Source organism: Telopea speciosissima, chromosome 4 (genome assembly GCF_018873765.1).
Source record: "Telopea speciosissima isolate NSW1024214 ecotype Mountain lineage chromosome 4, Tspe_v1, whole genome shotgun sequence".
NCBI lineage: Eukaryota > Viridiplantae > Streptophyta > Magnoliopsida > Proteales > Proteaceae > Telopea > Telopea speciosissima.
Window position 1 is genome coordinate 66620131 of NC_057919.1, and position 18103 is coordinate 66638233.

General features: G+C 37.8%; 2 protein-coding genes and 1 non-coding gene across 3 annotated transcripts; 2 read left to right on the forward strand and 1 right to left on the reverse strand.

Annotated features, from left to right (window-relative positions):
* The first annotated feature begins 52 nt into the window (after nucleotides 1–52).
* TRNAS-UGA lies at nucleotides 53–134 on the forward strand. The gene has a single exon. It is a non-coding gene; the product is annotated as a tRNA-Ser (tRNA).
* Nucleotides 135–7571: 7437 nt separating this feature from the next.
* Nucleotides 7572–11205, forward strand: LOC122658654. The gene is made up of 6 exons (XM_043853695.1): nucleotides 7572–8386; nucleotides 9336–10020; nucleotides 10140–10240; nucleotides 10327–10416; nucleotides 10510–10637; nucleotides 10946–11205. Exons 1-6 carry the CDS (start codon nucleotides 7676–7678, stop codon nucleotides 11088–11090), a joined length of 1860 nt encoding a protein of 619 aa, XP_043709630.1. The 5' UTR covers nucleotides 7572–7675; the 3' UTR covers nucleotides 11091–11205.
* A 1630-nt stretch (nucleotides 11206–12835) lies between these two features.
* Nucleotides 12836–16163, reverse strand: LOC122657769 (cysteine-rich receptor-like protein kinase 2). Its single transcript, XM_043852562.1, has 7 exons — nucleotides 15188–16163; nucleotides 14898–15017; nucleotides 14639–14778; nucleotides 14320–14530; nucleotides 13979–14213; nucleotides 13404–13554; nucleotides 12836–13278 (listed from the first exon to the last, which is right to left on the reverse strand). Exons 1-7 carry the CDS (start codon nucleotides 15936–15938, stop codon nucleotides 12946–12948), a joined length of 1941 nt encoding a protein of 646 aa, XP_043708497.1. The 5' UTR covers nucleotides 15939–16163; the 3' UTR covers nucleotides 12836–12945.
* Nucleotides 16164–18103: the final 1940 nt, after the last annotated feature.

Below are 18103 nucleotides of genomic sequence, written 5' to 3' on the forward strand. Positions count from 1 at the left end.
ATTAATATTTTTTTTATTTGAGTGATCAAATTCTAAATTACAATGACATCTTGTCGATATGTCCGAGTGGTTAAGGAGACAGACTTGAAATCTGTTGGGCTTCGCCCGCGCAGGTTCGAACCCTGCTGTCGACGAATCTATTTTGTTACTTTTAGAGTTTTAGTCACCCCAAAAAATAAAAAGAGCGGCTATTGTCATTCCGCTCGTACCCTACGTCGGGCAGCTCGCACTGTAGAAGATTTGAATCTTTGTTGCTAGTCGTTCAACAAAAATAATGTCAAATTTTGTATGGCATTTTAAAATTCATCCAAAGTTTTGCAAGTTTTTATGAGAAATTCTTGTAAATGCATTACAAATAGAAAAACTACCTTATTACATGTTGACCTTTATTGTTGTTTTTGTAATACAGAATTAGGGATTGAATGGCACGTTTTCTTATCTTATGATTTTGCTAAAAGAAACTTGGTTGCTGGACCATTGGGCGCTTAAGGTCTGAATATCTCATTTCAATATCTCTTTGTGATTTGGTTGAGTCTTTGTCTCTAATCATTCTTTAATAAAAATCAGAAAAAGCAAGACCTTGTATCAATTCTTGTTGTAATTATTACCTTTCTTTGGATGATTTGGAATATTTCGCCAAATAAATCACAATCCTATATTGTCAATAAATAAAGTTTGACTGGAACATAACTTTGTCAATACAAATTAGATTTGATAAATTTTTAGACTTTTTGGATAATTAATTTTATGTTCTACTTAATGCAAACAAAAAGTCTCATGTCCAAATGGCATCATTTGATTAGTCAAACTTATTAGAGAGTAAACATGCTTTTCCTAAATTAAGAGTAGTTTAATTTTCCAAGAATTTTACCCCAAAAAAAAAATAAAAAATTCCAAGAACAATATGGATTAGTTATGAAAGTAAGTATACCAAAACAATGATTATTATTATTATGCAAATCTTCCAATATAAGTTGGGTCACAAGTGTTGAATCCTCACAGTTAGACTATTTAAAAGATCTGTACAAAAATTTGCAATGGATTTTAGATGCTGAGGAGATTTCTTAGCTTCAAAAATCTAGGGTTCAGTATTTGAAAGAGGGGGATCGAAATACTTCCTCACAGCTAGACTATTAGAAAGACCTGTATAAAAATCCAGAACGGATTTTGGATGCCGAGGAGGTTTTGGGCTTCAAAAATCTAGTGTTCAGTATTTAAAAAGGGGGGGATTGAAACACTAGGTTTTTTCATGCTATGGCCAATATGAATGTGTCAACAATCTATTTCTTTTGTTTGTGATTCCTAGGGCAAAAGGGTAGATGATACACCTTCTATTGCTAGGCTTTTTTATGATTACTAGTAATATCTACACCACCTCTAGTCCTTTAGACTCAGCATCAAATGAGGGTTTAGTTGATCATGCTATTTTTTATATAAAGAATGAGAGCTTAATTTCAATACCTATTGAGGATGAATCATACAAGTAGTGTCTGGTTTGGACATTATAATGCCCTTGGACATGATGGGATTCAAGTTATCTTTTTCCAGTAGTGTTAGGATATAATAAAGATGTTGTGGCATCTTTTGTTCAGATTATAGGCCTTTAACCAAGAGTCAATCATACTTTGATCACATTAATCCCTAAGAAAGATAGGCATATAACTGTTAAAGATTATAGGCCTATTATTCTTTATATTGTTATGTATAAATATTTATTATTAAGTTATAAACTAATAGATTGAAACCTTTCCTAGAATATTTATATCTCTGCTCAAGTAGCATTTGTTCAAGGAAGACAAAATTTGGATGATGTGATTATAGCCTATGAGATTTTTTTTTTTCGAATCACTATAATGGTAAGATTGGGTGGATAGGATTAAATTACACATGTTTAAAGCTTATGATAGACTAGAGTGAGGTTATGTTAGAGTAATTTTTGAATTTTAATTAGTGCCTCCTGGTGTGATATGGTTTGTTCCATCATGACATCTAGTTCTTTTTCTGTAAAATTAAGAGATAGTTGTTTTGGGTTTTTGAACCTTCTAAAGGGATTCATTAGGGGTGCCCATTAAGTCCTTATTTATTTATTATTGTTATGGAATGGTTGTCTGGGCTAATTAAAGCACATAGAGATTTGAATCTTTTTAAAAGGATTAGAATGTGTAGGTATGGCCCCAAGGTTACACATTTATTATTTGTTGATGATACTCTTCTTGTTATTATAGTTAATGAACATGATATCTCTAAGTATTTTAAATCTTTTTTAGGATTTGTCTGGTCAATAGATAAATTATCAAAAAATTGGATTGGTGTTTAGTAAGTCTTTTTCTCTCGCTACTAGAAGTATAGTTTATGATGTTTAATTGCCAAATTTGTAGATGAGTTGGCTATCTATTGAGGAACTACTATCTTTCATCCTAGAAACTCTACTTCTGCATGGAATCGTGTTATGTCTAGAGTTAAAAAGAAATGAAAATTTCCACTTCTACAACAATTACAACAACTCGGTCTTATCACAAGTAAATGAGGTCGGCTACATGGATCCTAGTATTAGTAATAAGAAGTAGGAAGAAGGAGATCACAACAAAGACACTAACTATAGGGCATTGACCTTAGCTGCGAACTGCATCATATCTACTCAACATTCCGCTCTTGTCCTCAAGAGAGGTGTGTAATACAACAACAGCGTCCCAACAACAAAGACCAACTAAAAGGGGTCAGCCACGTAGATCTTCGCTTTCTAATCAGCTCTGTTTGGGAGCAAGGCCTAAGCTAAGCATTTCTTTCTTCACCACTTCTCCTACGGTTATCTCAAGCCTGCCTCTAGCTCTGCTAGCTCCCTCAATCTAAATCAGGTCGCTCCTTCAGACTGGGGCATCCGAAGGCCTCCGTTGAACATGGATTTGAGCTACTCACAACCTAGCTCTAATGTGGTCATTCCTTACTTCATTCCTCCTCGTTTTCTCACACATCCATCTCAACCTCTTCATCTCTGCAACACCAAGTTTATTTATATGACACTTATTCAGAGCCCCGCATTCCACACCGTACATCATAGCTGGTCTAATTAATGTCAATCCTATAAAAATTTTCTTTAAGTTTTAAAGGAATACGTCGATCACACAAAACTTTGGACGCACTTCTCCATTTTATCCACCCTACTTTAATCCTCTGGGCAACATTGTCTTCTATGTCACAAAGTTGTGCGTGGTATTTTGATTAAATCTATTTTCAATTCAATTCCATCATATTAGATGTCTTGTTTCCCTTTGCCCAAAAACTTAGAAAGTGGTCTCCTATCACATGGCAATCTGTGTGAGGACCTAAGATGTTATGAGTATTAGGAGTTCGATCAAGATTCTATGGTTCATAGTAAGGCATCGTTAGTTAAGTTAAGTTGGGATGGAGATTGTTGACCAATCCATCTTCTGTGTGGGCTCAGATCCTTAAGGCTAAATACTTTAGGAATGGTGAGTTATAATATAATGTGGTTTGTAAAGAAAAAGTTCTATTGTTTGGAATAGTATTGTTAAGATATTACCTTTGTTAAAAAAGAAGGTGTGTTGGCAGATTGTGAATGGGCAAGTTATGATCCGATCCAAGGATTCCGACAATTGATAATTTTACTTTTCCACAAGATTTTGCTCTTCACCCATCGTTCTCAAGGGTGAATGAGTTAATTCCGAGTGGTAAATGGAATTCTTCACTTATAAGTTTTCTTTTTCCAGCATCGATTTTTCAAAGGAAATTTTGAAGATTCCTATTGTGTCAACTTCTTTATCTGATAAATGGATTTTTGTTTTAACCAAGAATGGTAAGCTTACTACTCAAGAAATGGCCAAATATATTTTGAAAAAATATTGATGCTTTGAATGCTTCTATTGGTCATATTAGATTATGAAAATATGTTTGGGCTTTATCGATCCGAAATTTAAACTGTTCTTGTGGAAGGTGTTACATTAAGAGTCTTTGTACTAAATATCATCTTTTAAAGCTTATGGATTTTAATAATCTTTGTTGTTTTGGTAAGAAAGAAAGATTGAGAATCAGATTACGTATTATGTTATCCTGTGATTTTGTATACATATTTGAAGAGTAGGTCTATTAGGTCTATTAATTAGGTCTAATGATAGCTATGAGTCATTGAGAGAAATTTATGTGTTTGAGAGATACCAAGGAGTATCACCTATGGATCGTCTAATTATTATTTGTGATGGCAGTTATGACCAAAATACTGGAGAAGCTGGCTTGGTATCAGTCTTTCTTTTTAACTCTACTTATAACTTTTATGAATCATGGATTTTCAGACAGTGCACAGGATGCAAAAATCAGAAGAATATTACAAGGACTACACAAGGTGCATGGGCAAGAATGGGAGGAGATAGATGTTTTGAATGATTGTACAGAAGTTGTGGTTGGCTTACTCAGGAGACTAAGAAAGGATGGTTGTGGGAACTTTTTGTCTTGTTATTTGATGGTGTCAATACTATTAACTCCTTCAAATTTGTATGTATAAGGAAGGTGAATAGATCTCTAATAGTAATAGTTAGCTCATGTATTAGCCAGGCATGCAAAGGATAGAAAATTAAACCTTCATGTGGATGAAATACCGATGAACTTGTTTCCCACGCAAGATGTCCAAGTATGGGATGGTTCTCCTAATGGGCTATATTCGGTCAAATCAACTTACCATTTGCTTGACAATCAAAGACAAGTTATAGAAACGGCTTCACCTACTACCTCAAATTCGGCTGCAGTTCATCAAGTTCCAGATGGTGCATGTATGGAAAAAGCTTTGGACAGTTCGGACTCTACCTAAAATCAAATCTTTTTTATGAAGGTGTTGTGCACAAGGAGTGGCATCGGGTGATGGACTTCATCATTGACAGATACCGATTGATCCTTCATGCCAAAAATGCAGGCATCACATGGAAACTATTGATCACATCCTTTTAGATTGTCTGTTTACACGTGTTATATGGTTCGGGAGTTCTCTATCTTATTCCTCTCCTATAAATCAGGATCTGTATTTAGTAGATGGCTACAAGGGTGGGATGGTATCTTCCATAAAGACAAGAAGCTTGCACGAGATTCGCTCACTTTGGCATCTTATATTTGATGTTATATTTCGATAGCTAGCAACAACTTGATCTTTAAGCGCAAAGTATGGTCTCTAACAGAGGTTATTAATGTGGCAAAAAAACAGTGCACAAACTTCCTCTAGGCTCTATCTTCACCGACTTCATCTCCATCTCCCTCCCGCCCATCGATTGATGTTATGGATCTATCTTGGCAGCCACCTCCACCAGGTTTCGTTAAGCTAAATATCGATGCCTCCCTTCCAATAGATGCATCTAAGGGGGTATTAGTTTTTTGCTAAGAGATGACCAGGGTATTCCACTATTGGCAGCATCCGATATTGTTTGCTTCAATACTTCTTACCTCGGGGAGGCAATTGGCATCCGTACAAGCTTGTCCCAAGCCTTATCTACAGGTTACAGAAGAATTCAAGTTGAACCAAATAGTGCGGAGGTTATAAAATGCCTTCAAGATCCTGCTCGTCTGCCACCATTGTTTGCAATGCAAATTATAGAAGATATTAAAACCATTTTTGTCTCTATTTTAATTAATGTAATTTCTTTTGTATTCCAAGGCATAACAACTCCATAGTTGATACCTTGACCAAGAAGGCTCTATCAGTTGCATGTCTGATCGTATGGCCTGTTTCGACTCTCTAGTTGCTTCTCCTTTGTGAGGGGGAGGCACCAGGTGACTCGTGCTCCTTTCTTCAATAAATTAACTATTCACAAAAATCTATCAAAATAAAATAAAATAAAATAACTATTCACAAAAAAAAATGTGGATTAATTTATTATGACCCATATGAACTAGGGTTTTGCAGCCTTGTAGGAATACTGAGATTGCTTTGGGACTTTCGAGGAGCGAAAGTATGGATGAACTGACTGTCAAGAGGTGATCAACTGGCTGACATAAAAAACCAAGCGAAGGATGGTCATAGGAGGTATTGAAGATGAGTAAAAGAATAGTATCCACAGCCCACAAATGGACTATAAAGGCTAGAAGTTTTGGGCTGGCATGGCATCCATGGGTTAAAGAAGATGTCCAAAACTTTTTATTTAACCCCAAACTGTGTCTAAATTCTAAATTACGCAGGAGAGTGCGATGTTTTAGCGTGCGCACACACCTGCAGTACTCCTCCGCGTGAGAATGGAAGAGAAATAAAAAGAAAGGCGTTCAAGGGATCAAGAAGGAGAGACTAGAGAGAGAAATGGGTTACTGGGGTGGTGAACTGGTGACCGCAACGAGATAGGAAACAATATTAAGGTTATACTACAACAACAACAAAAACAACACAGGTGGTGTGTGTGTGGGAATAAGAAAGATGGAGAAGATTAGGCTTCTTCATGACCTAGAACTTAAAACTCTAACCCTAACCCTTATTCTCTTTCTGACCCAAGTACTCTTCCGCCTTTCACGACCCAACCAGAAGCCAATATATGATTCATCATCACAGCTATTACCATCATCATCATCACCATCCTTGTTATCATCACCATCATCAAGCACAAAAGCAAATAACCTTGTTCTTAACTCCCCCTTTCTCTTAAACCAAGTGTTATCTTTACCTTCTTTCCCTCCTCTCTCTCTCTTCTGGCTCTTTTATTTTCTTCTTCTCTTGGGAATTGGGTCTCTTCCTTTTGGGTTCCTTGCGAAGAAGACATTAGGGTTTCGTGAGCATCGTCTCCTTCGACAAGGTAAGGCTTCTCTGTCTTTGTATTTCTTCATCTATGCGTCTCTATTATCTTGATTTCATTATGTTTGTTTTTTATCTTTATGGATGTGTTCTATTGATGTTGTTTCTCTTTGATGGATTGATGAGATGGGTTCTCTGTTTTTCTTCTATTTTTTCTTGATGTGTTATTATGGATGTGGTTCATCTTCATCTTTGTTTCTGGGGTTATTCTGCTCTCGCAATGCTTGATGGTTTGATCGAAGCGGATTTTTTTCATATTCTTTGTTTGATTTATATGGGTTTTTTTTTTTCCGTCTCCGGTTGTTGATCTGTTTTGGGTTTCAATTGGAACCTGATCCTAGCACTCCATTAGCACCCTACGTTATCCATCGCTAAGGGTTTCTCTGCGTTGGTACCTTAGGTTTTTGTTTTCCTCATCCGGGTGCGGGATCTCTGGGTTGTCTAGCCATTTTCTCTTTTCTTGTAATATCTAGGCTTGCCAGTTCTGCGTCCATGTTCCTCCAAATGAATGCATGACGTATTTGGTATTAGTTTGTGTTATCGATCCTTTGTGCTTTTTATCTTTTAACGTTCTTGAAGCTTTATGCTCCTGTTTGCTGCTTCCTCCGGTACTGTGTTATGTAAACTTAGAGACAATATCCTATCTTGGATATCTTTGTGATTGTTGGGTCGATTTGCTTTCCCTCCTACTGTTAGCTCTTGTTATTGCTTTATATTTGTCAAGTTTATTGTTTTTCGTTCAATTTGAGAAGTTAATTCAGTATATTAACAATTATTTCAATCATTCCCGGCTGTAGATTTTTCAGACTTCCCGGAATACAAAGTTTTCTGTGTTCCCTTCCCCATTTGGGAAGGAACAAGGACCATTATTTCATTGGTGTAAATTCATTATTTTCTCCCATGGGAAGCTTCGGTGGCCCTGGTTTTGATGGTGTTGGAGGCACTGTAAGGAAGAAGAGAAGCAACACATTCCGGCGTCCTCGGCCTGAATCACAATCATTTCCAGATACGCGTGATCATTCGTCATTGTCGTCACCACCCTCGGACAATGTTAGCAAGGTCTCCAGTGATGAGAACACTGGTTACGATGCAAGTTCTCGGAAGAAAGAGTTCAATCTGAACCAATGTGCTTCAAGGATGCCATCTAGTAGTAGAGCTGATGGTGAAATCGTCCATAAAAAGATTAAGAAGGAAGAGGGAACATTTGGAGAATATGATAGATTTTACAGCAATGGAAGTTCAAAGGGTAGTAATGATCATGTCCGAAATGGTTCAGATTCCAAAAGGTGCAGTGAAGGCGTCCTTGCTCCAGCTAATTGGAAAAGTACAAACAAGGTGAAGGGAAGCTCAGAACTGCACTCAAGAAAGACGGACAGTCATATTGGCAGTGGAAAGAGTGGGGAAAATCGTAATTCAGGGCAGTCAGGGGTAGGTTCGGATGTAATAGGAAACGAAAGCAAGCTTAAAAAGGTAAAGCTCAAGGTTGGTGGAGTTACCCATACAATTCATGCAAAATCAACAACATCGGATGTTGCCTTTGGCAGTGGATCTTCTATTAAGACGTCTCGTTCTTCAGATGCTCCTCGGCCAAGGCAAAAGCTGATTCTTCAGGTACTTAATTGTCCCTTTTCAAATTATGGAGTAGTGGTTATTAGTTTTGTTTTCGTATTTTTTAAGAACAAATATATCCTTAGTCAAATCTGAAGAGCTAAGATAGGTTGATCTTTGTATTGCCTCCTATCTTCATGGTCAAAGCACATGGAAGTATTCAAGCAGGAGTATTGATGCAGATTCGGGGTTCTGAAACTTGTTTCGGATCATTTATGGGCCCAATCAAGCAATTAAAATCCAAATACAAGAGAGTGGTGGTAATTCTGTAATGGGACTCAAACTAACAAAGAAAACAAACTAAAGTGGATAGTGTATATGATGGGGAAAGGGTAAACATGGAAGTAAGGTAAAAATAAGGACATGACTGATTAGGGGTAAAGGAAGGGGTAATTTGGGAAAGTGGGGTAATAAAATAAGGAACCTAATTAAATCGTGAAAGAGGGGAATGAGAAATACTCAACCAGCAAAAGCGGAATCGAGTCTCAATTTGGAGAAGATATCTCTCCAATACAGGTTGGATCGAGTTGGGGATTTAGGGAGAGTATTGCAATTACATATTCTATGGAGATTATCGACTGCCGAAACGATGGATCAAAGAACCAGGTAAGAATCAATGTCTGCAACTGAATCTTACGGTAGGAATGAAACAGTCTTAAATTCTGTTGTGCGACTCAGGCAAAGTAAAATCTCCAGGTCTGATCTTTGAAGGTTCTAATATCCTAGGAAAAAGGGTTTTAACTCCAAGTTCAGGCCCAACAACGAGGTTTTAAATCGAAGCGTTTTGTTTGGTTTGTTCTACCGTCAATGGAAGGAAAATGATAATGGACAGAGGTTATCAACAGGGAAAGAGATAGGGTTGTTCCTTTTGTAGTGATAGTTTTTGTAAGATATTAATAATAAATACATGAATTCTTGTAGGTTCTGTATCTGAACAAATATTTGGTTGTAGGACAATTCAGATGATGATAACTCCCCTCCTCCAGAGAAGGCAAGTGGATTGCAAGGAATCCCTTGGAAAGATTTCTCAAGAAGTGGTTTCAGTCTTGGGAAGAGGGAGGATTCTTCCAAAGGCAAAATTTCTGAAGACTCTAGGAAGCAAACGGACAAATCTGAATCGGTTCGTAAGAGCAAGAGGGTTCCCAAGAGACGTGTTTTGGATGATGTATTTGATGAGGACGTCGAAGATGAGGAGATCCGCTATCTAGAGCGACTCAAAATTTCCAAGTCTACAGCAGATTATGGTGCTGAATATGAAGATGATGAGAATGAAGAAAGCAAGAAACCGAAAAGAATTTTGAAAGTTTCAAATAGTAGGGCTTTTAATGGTGAATATGATGAGGATGTGGAAGAATATGGCTCATCAAGGTCAGGAAAAGATTGCAAGAAGAAGTCAAGATTGGATAGGGTATTTGAAGATACAGATTATGTTGAAGAAGATGAACCAGCATCAGATGGTGAGCCTGAAAAGCGGAAGAAGCTGAGGAAAGAATCTGTCGATACATTGATGGAAAGCAAGAAAGAAATTTCTCTTACGACGCGTCAACGAGCCATTCAGTCTGGCAAAGATGTTACTTCTGGGACTGGAGCAAGTTTAATTGAGTTTCCAAATGGGCTTCCCCCTGCCCCACCAAGAAGTGAGCTTACTTATCTGAGTTCTCTCATACTATTGCAATCCTCAAGTCATTAAGAATCTTTGTTGGATTAGCATTCAAATTTTCTGTTCCTTATCTTGAGTTTTCTTCCTTGATACCAGAGCAAAAGGAGAAACTCTCAGAAGTGGAGCAGCAACTGAAGAAAGCCGAGGCCGCACAGAGACGTAGAATGCAAGTAGAGAAGGCTGCTAGAGAGTCTGAGGTCTGTCTGCCATTTATATTCTGTTTTTATTATTTGTTGTTAGAGTATAATCAGGTTATTATGATTTTCTTGTTTGATACTTTTAGGCAGAGGCAATCAGGAAAATTCTTGGACAGGACTCCAGTAGGAAGAAACGGGAGGACAAGAATAAGAAGCGGCGAGACGAATTGGCACAGGTAATAGCTGTACATGAGCATCTTTTCCACAACTTAATCAGAACTTCCATTGTTCCTGTTGTGTGACATGGGGACCAATATTGTTTTATGCAGGAGAAGGCTGCCAACGCAATGACACTTGCACCTAACACTGTTAGATGGATCATGGGCCCTACTGGGACAACAGTTATATTCCCTAAAGAAGTAGGACTGCCAAGCATATTTGACACCAAGACAATCAGGTTCAGATCCCTTCCATTCTCTTCCAAATCTAAATTTTATTTAGGTAAAAGTTTTGGTGAACAGCAACCCATCAAGATAATCTTTGGACATACGGACCTTGTTTTGCCATGTGGAAGAGTGATGTGTCAAATCTGGCCGTTGGCTATCTAGAGAATGGTCTAATTTTCCTCATTTCAACTGTCATCCTCAAATTCAATCATTTATTCAACCATTTAATGCCATACCCTCCTATGTTTGTCCATGTAACCAATTCAAGTTTGGTTTTATCCACTGATGGTTTAGTTGTGTCATTGTTGTTGATTTTCAGTTACCCACCACCGCGTGAGAAGTGTGCTGGGCCATCGTGTAGCAACACATACAAATACCGCGATTCCAAGACAAATCTTCCTCTTTGCAGTCTCAAGTGCTACAAGGCTATACATGAAAATATGCAGCCTGCAACTGGTTGTTGATGTGCTCAACAATCTTTGCCATTACCCAACTGTTGTGTGTGTTGGTAACTCTGCACATTATTGTTTTGCTCTATGCAACTAGTGCAGTTGCAATGATAACTTCTGTGAATGTCAATGGAGAGTTCTTTACAAGTTTAGTGTAGTTTGTGTAGGATTATTCATTTGCTGGAAAATATTGAAGATATAGAATTTGACCTTACGCAAGAAAACTATGAAATGGAGATGAAAATTTGTGGACATATATAGTTATCAAGGTCATCTATTTGCATGTCAAGTTTCATTCTTCTTTTGCAATTTTAGTTTAGTTTGTGTAGGATTATTCATTTGCTGGAAAATATAGAAGATATAGAATTTTACATCACTAAAGAAAACTATGAAATGGAGATGAAAATTTGTGAACATATATAATTACCAAGGTCTTCTATTCGCTTGTCAAGTGTAATCCTTCAATGGAGAGTTCTTTACAAGTTTAGTGTAGTTTGTGTAGGATTTATTCAATTGCTGGAAAATATAGAAAGGTATAAAAATTTAACTTCACTGGAAAACTATGAAATTGAGATTAAAGTTTGTGGGCATATATAGTTACCAAGGTCTTCTATTCGTATGTCAAGTTTCATCCTGATAGTGTTTGCCATGTGATGAAACAGATTACAGGGTTACAAGAGGATGTGTTCTAGTGCAGTTTCAAAGATAGCTTTTTGAAAATTTAAGTAATAAGTTGTTCATTGTGTGGTGTGTAAATGGAAGTGAGATAGGTAGACGAACCCTATGGTTCTGTGTTCTACTTACCATCATATTTTGTACAAGTGTTTTTCCCAGGTAATGGAATTCATTTCTTTGATGATTCTACTTACCATCATATTTTGTACAAGTGTTTTTCCCAGATAATGGAACTCTTTTCGGTGATGATTTCATCATTGCTGAAGAAGATTATCATGGAACTTAGAAGGGAGTCCATGTTTTATAAGAACTAAGAAAAGTGAAGTGAAAAATGAGGCAAAGTTCAGAAAGTGAATGTGGAGAAATGAGATTCAAAAGGTGGCACAGGCAATCGAATCTAATCCCATTCTCATACTTTCTCTAACCCATTTTGCGATCTCATTCTTGGATCTCTGAATAAATTACAGAATGCAGCCCATTTTTTCGTTCTTGTGTTCGGCCGAGAAACCGAGAGAGATAGACTTGGGGGTTGTGTCTGAAAAAGTTGGGATAGCAACTTTGCCCATGGAATGAAGTCTCCCAAGGACTGATTCTATCCCTCTCACTTGCTCCTCTTGCACATGATAATTCCATGTAGGGCTTTATTTTAGCCAACAAACCCACTCACTTCTCTTAAACGGGGTAGGATGCATTCACTATTCTCTTAAAACGGGGCTCTGCCCATCTTCACCTACCTTTTCTTTCTCTCTCTTTCAAAATTGACCACTTGTGTATATATTTTCATCCATCTTTGGCTGAATTTCCGTTCAGAAAATCAGAAATTGGGAGGCTGCCAGTGGTGGGAATATCTTAAGATAATAAATATGAGATGCATGGATTGTTGGACTCAATACGCTTCACATTCCCAATTTATCAGTTTCTGTGTCATTACAGGTAGCTTCACTGTTACATTATATTGTATAGAAAAACCTGACTTCCTATTGTTTTCACTGTGAATACCTTGAATCCTCTGAAAAAAAGGTAAAAGTGGGAATTAAGGTTTTCTTTTGTTTATGATCCGTCTGTTTCTGGGTATAAATCATGTCAAAGGAAAATTTTTAGGCAACATCTTACTTTCACTGCAAAAAGAAGAGTGAAAGCAGCAAAATTGCAACTGATTGCCCTGAGATTTTTATTTAGAATCCAACCCCATGGATCATCTTCCTTGCATAATACTCAGGGACATCTGGTTCGTCGAGACAGGGTTTTTAGATGATGATGACAACAAGGAGGAAGTTTCACATCCTTCATTCATGGCTTCCACGCCCTTAACGTTGATATAGGGAGGTTGAGTGGGGAGTGGGAGGTCCCTTGTCATATTGGTCAGCATCTCCACCACTTTCCTCATCGGTGGCCGAAGACTAGGCGATGCTTGTGTGCATAGTAGTCCTATTGTGAACACCTTTACAACCTGTTCTTCTGAGCACTGACCTTGAAGAGCTGGATCTAGCATCTCCATGAGAGTCTCTGAAGTGTAGTGATCCCATACCTGATATGAGGTAGGGAGAGGTTGTCAATGAAATGATACAATGTGTTTAAGCAAGAAAAGGAATTTGGAAATGGCTTCATTCCAATGGAGGCAGAAAAGATTCATGGATATGAACAAATTATTACCTGTGACATAAGGTAGTGCCCTACAGTTGTTGACATTGAAGTAGTGTTTTTCCGGGCAGTGAGCACTTCAAGGATGAGTACTCCATAACTGTAGACATCGGCCTTCTCTGTTAGCTGGCCATGGACAACATACTCAGGAGCCATGTACCCTCTGAAACAGAGCAATTCATATTTTAGGAAATTGATGAAAAACTACGTTCTGAATCTAAATAACATAGATGACTTGGAATTAACTAGCATGAACAAAGTATGATCCAATCGTCGTTTCCCATTTTAGATCCTTTGCAGAAAAATTAAACATGATTGAATGATTCATGAAACATTGAAACCTGATCAATTCTTCTCATTTGGTCTGTGATGAAAAATTAGTTAAGAGAACCTTGAGGAAGTAAAATAATCAGGGTGCTTTGAATCATTCAATCAGGTTAGTTACTTGGCTGAGGAATCTATAATGTTGCAGAATGTGTTCCTGTAAAGAACTATACTTCTATTGTTCTGCAGAGCATTTGATCCTTCCTAAGGTGTAGTGAGTGATGGGGATTATATGACTAATTGAGAAAGCTGTAAGTTCTTACAGAGTTCCAGCTATGCCAGTGCTGAGATGACTCTGACCTTCGGCAAAATACCTTGCAAGACCAAAATCTGCAATCTTGGGCCTTAATCTCTCGTCCAGAAGTATATTACTTGCCTTTATATCTCTATGGATTATTCTAATCTCGGAAGCTTCGTGGAGATAAGTTAACCCCTCTGCCGTGCCGACGATGATATCAAATCGCTTACCCCAGTCCAAAGCCTTCTTCCTCAATGGATCTGATTGTATAATTAGGGGGAGGAGTAGGAAAGAAGAAATCATTAAAAAGATTGTTTCAAAAAGCAAATTTGTATGCAAAAGTAATTGACTATCAATGGAAATTACCATATAAGAACCGGTCCAGGCTAGTGTTGCAGAGATACTCATAAACCAAGAGGCTCTCAGGACCTTCAATGCTGCAACCAATGAGTTTGACAAGGTTTTTATGTTGAACCCCACTGATGAGATTTACTTCATTGAAGAACTGATCCACCCATTGTCTTGTGTTGAAGAACAGCCTCTTCACTGCAATTTCCCTCCCATCTGGTAGAATTCCCTGGAAACAAAGAACTCTAATTAGAAAATTTAATATCCTTGGATTTCTGGTCCAGAATCTAGATTCAATAAAAAAAATTTACTGTTTAAGTTTTGGATCTTAATTTACCTTATAAACAGTTCCATAACCTCCTTGGCCAATCTTATTTCCCACATCGAATTCCTTGGTAGCTTTCCTTAGAACATCATACTTAAAACTCAGTTGAGATTCTGAAATTGATCTGATTATTTCTGAAGATCCATCTGGATCTGTTAAAAAAACAAGTTTTCAGGAGTCAGAAGAGGATTATAACCAGGACGAATGGTTGAAACCCGCGTCCTCATAGTCATTAAACAGAAAATTCAGGAATCCATATAGTCATTATTACTATTAAAACGGCTGAAAGATCTTCTTTTTGCCCAGAGAATAATAATAGCTCCTCCTATTACTATTACAGCAACCACAGCAAAGACTGATCCCAGTACAACCTTCAAACGATTCCCAGCAACTGGAAAACAACAAAAACCAGATCTGATAAAAACTTATAAAAGCCCAAAATCTCTCCATAAATATTAGTCTTTTGTTATGAATTCCTGAATACCCACTCAATTAAATTCATAAATTGAAATTTATATACTGCAAATCTCTGCAAATCTTTGATCAGGTCAGATGAATTACCAGAGGAGGAACCATTTTGTGAGGACACGTTCATGTAAAACGGCTCCGTTGAATACCTAACAAAGCAGCCAGCATTTAAAGCTTTTCCATCTGAACCAGGAAGACACCCAACAATATTCTTCCTTGCGCTCTCCAAGCAATCCTTGCACCCACTCTTATTCACTGACCTCCAACACTGAGCAATCCCATACGCTGAAACACCAGAAGACACAGAAACGCTGCCCTCTTTATAATAATCCATCTGTTGGTAAGCTTCTGATGTCAAATTCTGAACCAATTGAGTTGTTAAATCACTGAATCGTGTCTCATCTGATACGTTCTTGGATGACCCACAAACAAAAGTATCAGAATCACCAATAACTTCTTGAGAAAAGTTATAATTTCCATAACGTAAGTAGCAGCCGTCAAGGTAGACTTGCCCAACAGTTGCAGGAAGGCACAAGGGAAGCTTCACTCTGCTCTCTGCATAACATAGTCTGCAATCTATGTTGGAAAGGTAATTGTAACATTGCCCAAGGCCATATACAAGGTCAGAGATATTCTCCCCAGAAGCTGAGATACCGAATCCTGTTGCTGCAATCTTTTGAGAGATAATTTCCATGGAATCTACAAAATTCACGTCAAAGGATTCAGGATCAACAACTGTGGTGTTGCTGCAGATACGAAGAATTATGACGGCAGAACTGTTATCAGAGGAGGAAGAAGAGAAAGTGGCAAGGAAGAGAGTGATGTATAAGATTGGCAAAACCATCTGTGGAGATTAGCAGATGATTACCAAAGGACTCTACTTTGTTCCCTGAAATAGAAGTTCCATGGATGACTGAGTTGGCTTACTGGGTCTGTCCTTGTGCTTTGCATTCTAGAATATACTCCTTTTTCCTTTTTGGGTTCTCTGTAACCATGAATCGCCTTCTCTATAACGTGTTCTTATCTGAGTTTGAATGAAAGAACACATCTGTTTGAAATTTTGAAGAAATACTAGTAGAGGGAGAGGAGATGCTGGTGACCTCATTTTTTCCCAAAGACAAGTGTGCCCTAGGAAATTAAATAATTCCCATCTTAGGCTCAATACATCCCTTTTCTTTTTTTAGGGATAAAGAAATTTTAATGAAGAAGCTCACCTGTACATGCCACCTTATCCTCATATAGGCTTCAAAACTCCAGAGTCCAGAGCTAGGGAGACCCACCTTGCATTATTTTTCCTGATATTGATAGAGATGAGTCAAATTTTCTAACAAGGGGGAGGAGTACAAGTGTTGAAAGCTAATTTATTCCAGGGACCAAAACTATAAATGTTATGATCTCTATTTATTAGTGAATTTTTTTGTCTTGCTTCCATATCTATTTAAGCCATGCCATGTGCCACACATGAATGATTAATGATGGATCCATGCCGATTTTTTATCCATTTCATACTCACTGGTCAAGTTTTAGCCCTAAAGAAGTAAGGAAAGTGGTTTGATAGTAGACTTATTTGTCATGCATGTTGGGGTTCAAAATGTGATCACTGAAATTGAGTTCTTTTTCACAGGGATCCACCACTGGCTATTCATTTGACAGAACATGAAGGTTACATATCCCATTGGAATCATGATTCATGACATGGCCAAAGACCGAGTTTTCCTTTACCCATAGTGAAGAAACAATGGCATTCTTAAGACTAGAGAATGGGGAGGGGGGAGGGGGGAGGGGGGAGGGAAGAGCTCTTCTCCTATAGCTAGATTCTCCAGAACCATAAAATGCTGAGAATGGGATTATAACTCAGCACCTTTGGAGATTTTAAGAATTACTTGTTTAGATGAGACTCTAAAACAATACCAAGGGCATTTTTGGACATTCATATACAGGGGGAAATCATTATGACCATCCCAAGGGTGGGATTCTCTTCACCCGCGATGAAGAAAACTTCGCCTAACAAAACCCCATACTGTTGTTGTTAGATTCAAACTGATCAACTCAATTCCTCAGCCGCAGACTTGTAAATGCTTTGTCTGATCAGTGAAAGGGCTGATAGCACTTGTTCATGTTCTTACTAAATTAGGGCGAAAGAATGCTATCGGAATGTGTAGTGTATGCTAGTGTCTTCTTGTGTCTATCTCTCTCTCTCCTCTGCCTCTACTATGGGAGGAGAAAGATAGATACAGGAGCGCTAGCGTATGCTACCCAGCCGGTAGCATTCTTTCTACCACTAAAGGGAGAACATCAACAATGGAAGTACTGTTAAATAAAAAGCTTATATCTATGTAACGGGTTTCCAAACAATAGAAGTACTGTTAATTAATAATAACTCAATGGACAAGCATTGATAAGGTCTTAATCGTTCTCCTTATTATATAAGTTAGTCTAATTCGTTCAAGCATTGATCACTCTTCTTTTCCTTCATCTAGGGTCAAGTTTCATGTTCCAATCTGTCATCATTAATTCCTGCCTCTTATAATTGAAAGTCCAAAATATCCTTTTTTTTCAGTCCAATCAAAGGATCAAATCCTATGACGAAGAAAAACTTCCATCTTTTTTGCTTTTTTCGTTTCATTGAAGCATAAACTCGAACATTTCAATGGCAACCCTGCTAGTCTTAACAAACCAAAACCCGAAAGATGTAATGGCTAATTTTCAAAATTAAGATGTCAACAGTGGGGTCGTTAGTTCTGGTGGTAGATGGGATTTCCCAACCGTCCATGTCCTCAAGACGGCGATATGGCGGTCGGAGGCATTCACATTAGACACCTCACCAATTTTCAGTCTCTATCAACTAATCAAATCACTTCACTTCTCCCCCATGGACTTTAAACTTGAAATCAGGTAGCATATCAGGTGGAATAGGTCTATGTCGGTTCTGAAATCGATTCTTCAGAGTTAAAAAGCAAGCAATTCAGACCCAAGAACCTTAAATCGGCCCTTAAATCATAAAACCCA